Source organism: Trichechus manatus, unplaced genomic scaffold (assembly GCF_000243295.1).
Source record: "Trichechus manatus latirostris isolate Lorelei unplaced genomic scaffold, TriManLat1.0 scaffold00108, whole genome shotgun sequence".
Taxonomy (NCBI): Eukaryota; Metazoa; Chordata; class Mammalia; order Sirenia; family Trichechidae; genus Trichechus; species Trichechus manatus.
In genome coordinates, this window is record NW_004444044.1 from 6590798 (window position 1) to 6599508 (window position 8711).

Below are 8711 nucleotides of genomic sequence, written 5' to 3' on the forward strand. Positions count from 1 at the left end.
GCGGTTTTGATATTCATCAGTAAGTGCTTCGAGTCCTCTTCACTTTCAGCAAGCAAGGTTGTGTCACCTGCATAAAGAAGATGGTTAATGAGTCTTCCTCCAATTCTGATGCTGTGTTCTTCTTCATATGGTCCAGCTTCTCAGATTATTTGCTCAGCATACAGATTGAATAAATATGGTGAAAGGACACAACCCTGACACACACCTTTCCTGACTTTAAACCATGCAGTATTTTCTTGTTCTGTTCGAATGACTACTTCCTGATCTCTATACCTTTGCCTATTCTAGGTATTTCATATTAGTGAGATCATACAATATTTGTCCTTTTGCAATTGATTTACTTCACTCAGCAGAATATTTTCAAGGTAGATCCATGTGTGGCATGTGTCAGGATGTCTTTTTTTTATGAAGAATAATATTCTACTGTATGCATATACCATATTTTATTTATCCATTCATCTGTTGATCAACATTTGGGTTGTCAAAACCTTTTGGCTATTGTGAACAGTGCTGCAATGAACATTGGTGTACATCTGTCTGCGTGTGTTGCTGCTTTCAAGTCTCTTGGGTACACACCTAAAAGTGGAATTGCTGGGTCACATGATAACTCTATATTTAACTTTTTGAGGACCCGTCAAACTGTTTTCCACAGTTGCTGTATCATTTTGCATTCCCACCAGCAATGGATGAAGTTTCTGATTTCTCCACATCCTCATCAACATTTGTTATTTTCCTTTTTTTTTTTTAGCCTTAGTCATCCTAGTGAAGGTGAAGTGGTATCTAACTGATTTTGATTTGCATCTCCCTAATGGCTAATGGGAGCCCTGGTGGCACAGTGGTTAAGAGCTCAGGCTGCTAACCAAAAGGTCGGCAGTTGAATCCACCAGCTGCGTCTTGGAAACCCTATGAGGCAGTTCTACTCTGTCCTATAGGGTCGCTATGGGTCGGAATCAACTCGACGGCAATGATTTTTTTTTAATGGCTAATGACAATGACCATCTTTTCATGTACTCATTGGCCATTTGTATATCCCCTTTGGTGAAATGTCTATTCAGGTCCTTTGCCCATTTTTCAGTTGGGTTGTTTGTCTTTCTCCTGTTAAGTTGTAGGTTATTAAACCCTTACCAGATATACAGTTCCCAAAATTGTTCTTCTATGTCTCCTCACTTTGTTGGCAAAGTCTATTGATGTACAGAAGTTTTTAATTTTGATGAGATTCAATCTATCTATTTTGTCTTTTGTTGTTTGTGCTTTCAGTGTCATATCTAAGAATCTGCTGTTGAAGACTAGGTCCTGAAGCATTTTCCTATTTTTTCTTATAGTAGTTTTATGGTTTTAGGTCATATATTTAGGTCTTTGATCCATCTTGAGTTAGTTTTTTGGGGTATGGCTCAACCTTCATTCTTTTGCATGTGGAAATCCAGTTGTCTTAGCACCATTTATTAAACTATTCATTCTTCATTTGACAGATTTAGAACTCCTTCCAAATATTAGTTAACCATGGACCTTATCTCTGGATTCTACTGAAATAGAAAAGACAATCCTCAAATTTGCATGGACCTTACAAAAGCCAAATAACCAAAGCAATCTTGATAAAGAAGAACAGAATAGGAGGACACACAGTTCCTAATCTCAAAACATATTATAAAGATACAGTAATCAAAACAGCCTGGCACTGGTAAAATGATAGACATATAGAACAAAAGAGGGTCCCTGGGTGGCACCGTTTGTGTTCAACTACTAACCTAAAGATTGGCAGTTCAAATCCACCCAGCAATGCTGCGGAAGCAAGGCCTGGCAATCTGCTTTCATAAATATTACAGCCAAGAATACTCTACTGAGCAGTACTACTCTGTAACAGATACAGTTGCCATGGGTAGAAATCAACTTGATGACAGCAGGTTTAGTTTGGTTTGGACGGACCAAACGAGAACTCTTGATCTTCAGTTTTATTCATCTCAGTAAAAAAAGAAAAACAAAATCAACCCCATTGTTCACACTTAGAAGGCTAGCCAAAAAAAAAAAATCAGCACATTTTCTTTATTCCAACAACAAAATATAACTTTAATTTATCCACCTCTCTCCTTAACTGTGGCCACTAACAAAGTCCAAGCCTCTATTGCTTGCCTAAACTGCTATCATTGCCTCCTAACTGGTTTCTTTGTTTTCATCCTAGTCTCCCTATAATCTGTTCTCCACACAGTAGCTGAAATGTGTTTTAAAAATGAAAAGCAAATCATATCACTCATTAACTTAAAAACCCTCCAGAGACTGTCAGTTGCACTCATATTTATATAAAGATATAAACATTTAAGAAAAAGAAAAACATACATAAATGGAAGAATGGAAGCAAATCATATAAAATAGATGTTTTTAAGTGTAGACTTTTTCTTTTCTGCTTGCCTTTTTCTACTCCTTTCTCTCCCTCTCACTCATATCACCAAACTCTACCTCGAAATAACCCATATTAATAAACATAATGTGTCTTCTCCCTTATCCCTTGCTTACATAAGAATATATTAAAAAATAAAGACATAGGGGTATTTCTTTTACCAAATGGGATCATATAATAGACAGTTTCATATAACTTGCTTTTCCCATTCAGTAGTATGTCACAGAAATTCTTCCAATCAATGTACAGGTCTGTTATTCTTTTCAACGACTGTATAATATTCTACAGTATGGATGTAGTATGTTTTCAACTATTCCCCTATTTACAAGCATTTGCTTTGTTTCCAGGTTTTGGCTAATATAGTAAACACAGCAAAAAAAAAAAAAAATTCTTCTGTATACATCGTTACATTTATTTACATTTGATACATTTCCAGAACTAAGATTTCTAATCAAATAATGATTTTAATTTTAAGAAATACTGCCAGATTGCTTTCCATAAGGTTGAAACAATTCACATTTCCACCAGTAGTGTATTTGAGTAGCCTTCCTCCATCCCCACCAACAACAGGTGCTATCAGGCTTTTTCCCTTGTGCTAGTTAGATAACTGTAAGCCAATATCATTATTACTTTAATTTCCATTTTTCTGACTACTCATGAGTTTAAGCACTTTTTTCCTATACATGTTGGCCATTTGGGCTTCCTCATGGATGAATTTATTTATATCCTTTACCTGATTTTTCCATTGGGTTGTTCGTCTTTTCCTTGTCAATTTGTAAAATTCTCTGTAAATCATAAAGGTTAACACTTTCTCTGTCATTTGCATGAAATATCTTTCCAAATGTACCTCAGTCATCTAAACATGTGGTCTTGTGCCTACTTTATTTTTAAATTTCTGAATCTTCTGCTTGGATTCAGATGGTTTTCACAGTTCATAAAAGATACATATTCAGTTTTTAGGGTTTTTTTCCTTCTCTTTCTCCTTCTCCTCCTCCTCCTCCCCCTCCCTTTCCTCTTCTTCTTTCTTTTTCTATATTTAAGTTTTTAATCCATATTGAGTTGGTTTTGGCATAAAGTAGGGATCTAAATTTATTTGTCTTCAGATATGGGGTAGCCAAATGACTTAAAACTATTTATTAAATAATCCCACTGAGTTAAAATACCGTATTTGTCATATACTAAATCCCCATATATACTAGGAACTCTTTTTCAGATTCTCTGTTGGATTCCACATTATTTGTATAGTATTTCTTTCCTATCGATTCATTTTCAACATTCTTTCATTCCTTTATTTATAAATATAATTCTTAGAAATAATAGACAACTAGTTTTTTATAGTTTCTTTAATGATAAAGTTTTATCCATTCCCATTAATTGCAACAAGTGATATACTTGATTTTACTTTCTCCAATTTGCTTTAAGTAAATAACGTATTTTACTTTATTGCTTCCTTTTCCTTATTCTTGCTGATTTAAGTTGTTTTTATTTCATTTTTTTCCTCTTGCAAATTTAACTGCATTTAGTTAATAGTTAATGTCAACTTTCCCTTCCTGATACTCAAAATTAGATTAACACTTCCTCATTAATATTTGAAAAAATAATAACAATTAGTTACCACATCAAAACATTATTTCCCCTCACGTATGCCCCAATGCACAGTCCCTGGGTGGTGCAAACAGTTAATGCACTTGCCTGCTAATCGAAAGGCGGAAGGTTCCAATCCACCAAGAGGTGCCCCAGAATAAAAAACCTGACAATCTATCCCAAAAATCAGCCATTGAAAACCTTATGGAACACAGTTCTACTCTGACACACATGGGGCCACCATGAGTTGGAACTGACTCCATGGCAACTGGTCAGCTGGTAACCTCCAAACCAAGAAGAGGCTTTTTACCATACTTTCACTTGTATCCTCTCCTCCCTTTTTGACTCCATTACCCCTGGTAAGCCTTCTTAATATTTTTATTTCCCCTTCTCTCCCCTCCTGTCCTCTTTCTAACACCTGCATTTTGCTGAGAAAGTTAGTACCTTGAGTTCTAAACTATTACTTGAATACCCCGTAAGGTATGTTGCTTTTATACCAAGCATTTAAATTATATGTTCACAGTACTGAAGACACATGCGCAAGATTTCATTGCTAACCATCTGTCCCCTCTCCTCTTCATCCTCCCCTATCTGGAAATGTCAATTCTGATTTATATCTTGTTTGCCACGGTCCTTATTCATGTATTTTCCTCATGTGTGATGTGAATGATGTCCTGAATCCTTGAATATCCACAAATATCTTTCTTTTGCTCTAATAGAAGATTATATCTTGGCTGTATATGAGATTGTTAAATTACCATCTTCTTCTCTCAGAGTGTGAGGATATTATTCCACAAGCTTCCAACTTCAAGTGTTACAGATGAAATAAAGTGAAACCTATGAGAGCCGGAACTCAACAGGACTCCCTTGTTTTTCCAGATCTCACAAGTTTTCCACCTTTAACGGGGTGCAGTCTTCCCACTTTTCTATCAATATTAGTAGAAAATATTTGAGTTTTCCTTCTCTAACAGGTTTCTTCTGCATTACACATGTTCTGGCTTTTGCAGGTTTTACTGTATCTGATTCTATTTTTTCAATCAATATCTTGTTTTCTTCTATATGGAAGTTTATAAAAGTGTTTTTTTACACCTAAAATTTCAAGAATATTTTCAAATATAACAGTCTTGCCCGAACTCAGTCTGTCCTCAGACTTTGGTCTTTATTTATTTTAATTCAAGGCCATGTTCTCCTACTATTTATATTTTTTCTCCAGATTTCTTTTTTCTCTTTTGAAACTTATTTATAGGTTACTTCTCCTGTAAACATGTTCTAAGTCTTTTTTGCTTTTTTCTCATGGCTTTCTTACTTTTAAGTTTTACTATTTTGAAATGTTTAGCCCAATTGGCCTTTCAGGCCGCAAAATTTGAATCTCAAGAGTGACAATCTTTTTAAATTGATCCACTGAATTTTTAAACTTAAAAGTTATGTTTTTCAGTACCACATAGTCTCTTCTTGCTGTGCCTGAGTATTCTTAAGTGTGATTTTTTTTGTCACTGTTGTTCAAGTTGCTGTCTGTTTCCTCCAGCAGCTCTGTCTGATGGGCACCTGATCTGTTTCATCTTCCCTCTCTGGTTTCTGGGATACCTTCTTTACATTATTATTTTTGTTTATTAGCTTATTGAGGCTAATGTCTGGAGACAGTCCAACAAGATGGAGGTAAGATGTTCTTAAATCCTACAGACTGAAGGTCAGACAGCAGGCATTCTGCCTCCCCATACCTAGGCCCCACGAGGAAGTCTTCTGGTTTCTCATTTTCTAGCCTAGCCTCAGGAGCAGGGAGGTCTCAGTCCACCTTTGCAGTTGCTGCTTAGCTTCTATGGAAGCCATGGAAGCCACACTCATTCACATGGGGCCAGTGTCAACTTTATCACTGGGTGTCCATAAGTCGCTATTGGCAAATCTCTTCCCAAAGCTTGCTGTGATCCTATCTTTGCACACAGCTCTCAGAACACAACTCTCAGAACTGCTCTCTAGGTTCTTGCCTGACCTGTGTGAGGTAAGTTTCTCATCATCTTCTTGCTTCCAGGATTCCCATAAAACTCAATCCCATTTGGTCCCAGAAGAGGCAGATAGGAAATGGAAAAAAAAAATACTGTATAAATTAGTTACTATCTTTTCAAGATTCTTCCATTCGTTACATTTAGGAAGAATACCCAAACTCCTTACCATGACCAATGAGATTACAAACTCTGTAATCTCATTTTTGCCTACCTCTGCAACCTCAATTTATACACTCTTCTTTACTCACCTCACTGGAGCCACAACTTTGCTTCTGTCCCTCAAACATACCAATCTCATTCTTACCTAGGACCACTGCATTTGCTGTTCACTCCATCTAGAATACTCTCCCACTTAATTGTCTACTTTTCATCTTGCAGGTCTCACTCAAATGTCACCTCCTCAAAGAGGCCTTATTTGATCACTCTAATATTATCCCCCGAGCCACTCCATCATGTTACTCTATTTTACATCCTTCATATCACTTACCACTATCTCAAATTATCATAGTTATATTCTTATTTCTTGGTCTGTTTATTGTCTGTTTCCTCCATTTGACTCACCAAGAAAGTATGAATCTATTTATCTTGTTCATATTTCCATTCTCATTGCTTTGAAGCAGGAGTAAAAACATAAATTGAGTCTTCGTCAATTCCAAAAATGAGTAACTGTTTATGAAGGCTGTTTTTGCCAAAGTAGAATCAGGGACAGTGCAATTTGTTGTCTGTTGCTGTATGAAGGTCCTACTTCAGGAGGTCATCCATTAGATTGAGAGAATCAGGATTAGATGAAAAATTTCATCAAATTTTTCTGAGAGATTTCTACTGCATCCCACTGTGAATCTATCAGTAGTACATAATTGGAAGAACAGAAAAAAATGATTTTCAGTCCAGACACGAAAAGGGGAATGCCACAGTGCAAAAAAATTAGAAACATCTCTTCCTTCTGGGGACATTTTTGTTCAGTTATATGGCATTGATGTTTAAGAAATGGCTGAACATGGAAAGCAAAAAAATATGTTAGTCCTTTGAATTCACTTCTTCAAAATCAATATTCTGCCCTATCATGTTACTCTTAGGAAGCAAATATATTTGCCTCACATTGCTGCATAATTTACTGATTTAAGGGCATTTATTAATGGATCAACTCAATATACAGATAATATTCAAAAAGGCACATATTTAATACACATTGCATTTTTTTTCTTACATGAGTCACGATCTGTGGAAATTTGAACACTGTACTTGATGACTGTTGTTGTGTGCTGTTGAGTTGATTCCAACTCATAGAGATCCTATAGGACAGAGAAGAACTGCCCCGTAGGGTTTCCTAGGCTGAAATCTTGATGATATTAAGGAATTTTTTTTAATATGGCTGATAATGGCATTGTGACTATGTTTAAAAATAATCTTTATAATATACTATTGCTGTTGTTAGCTGCCATCAAGTTGACCCCCAGTTCATGGTGAACTTATGCACAACAGGTTGGGCTGTTTCCACTAGCTGATTTTTTAGAAGTACACCAGGCAATACTTCCTAGCCTGTCTTAGCTTGAAAGCTCTGCTGAACTCTGCTTAGCATCACAGCAACATGCTAGCCTCCACTGACAGATGGGTGGTAGCTGTGCTTTTGAGATGCACTGGCCAGGAATCAAACCCAGATCTCTTACGTGAAAGGCGAGAATGCTACCACTGAACTATCCCTGCCCCCTGTGAGACAGACAGATGACTGAAATAGACAGATAGATAGATAACACATATACACTCTGATGTATTATGGATAAAGTTATACAAATTAAATTATTTGTCCTAAAATAATCTGGCAAAGCGAGAGATGTGGGTAGTAGCAAAATAATATAGGTTTGGCCGTACATTGATAATTGGTGAAGCTGAATGATGGGTAAATAAAAAACCAAAAAATTCTAATTGCTTTTGTAGATATCTGAAGTTTTCTACGACAAAAAGGTAAAAAGAAAATATCAGTCATTATCCATTTTACTTTTAACAGATAAAAGAAATATTTCATGAGTCCAAACTCAGAAGACAATATGTCATATCTCACATTGTCCAAGTAAGGTATGTAAAATAGCCTAAGAGGCACAAAGGTGGAAATGAATCCTTCACCTCCCCATCTCTTATTCAACAGAATATGTTTTGCTTCGTATACAATTGAAGGGTTGAAATAAATTTGAATTTTAAGTTTCAAAACCCCTAGCATTCCCAGTGTGAAAGAAAGTATTCAAGGTCTATTGGAAAATTATTAAACCAGAACCAAGAATACAGGCGGATCAGGTGGAGGTTAATGGGTTTGTTTTTTATTTGAGTGCACAAAGTCAAAAAACAACTCTAAAATTAGGAGATTGGTTCAAGGTAAGAAAAGGATGGGTAAGATAAGAGACCCCTTTACACAACGTCTGACCCAGGAGTGGCAAACCAGTAGCCAATGAGTCATATCTAGCTTAAAAACAAAAAAACCAAACCCGCTGCCATCGAATCAATTCCAACTCACAGCAACCCTAGCTTAGAGATATACTTTTGGCTTGTACAGATATTTGAAAAATGGGGTAAATATAAAAGTTGGGAAATTTCATATTAAAAACAGAAGTTTTGAGAGTTTCGGCAAAATGGCGCTCTAGGCAGAAGCACCATGCCATCCCTCCACAGCAAAGATCCAAAAAACTAAGCCAAACAGAGAATACAACAATCCTGAAACCCTAAAACATCAAATGAAGAGATAA

The 8711-nt window shown here is 36.1% G+C and overlaps 1 protein-coding gene across 1 annotated transcript in view; it reads left to right on the forward strand.

The window, feature by feature from the left end:
• The window catches only part of LOC101354356 (transmembrane protease serine 11C-like), a 71308-nt gene that overhangs the window by 23570 nt on the left and 39027 nt on the right, over window positions 1-8711 (forward strand). Inside the window, exons 4-5 of the mRNA XM_023737821.1 lie at window positions 5917-5972; window positions 7982-8049. Coding sequence (XP_023593589.1) covers window positions 5917-5972; window positions 7982-8049 — 124 coding nt within the window. The remainder of the gene's footprint in view (window positions 1-5916; window positions 5973-7981; window positions 8050-8711) is intronic.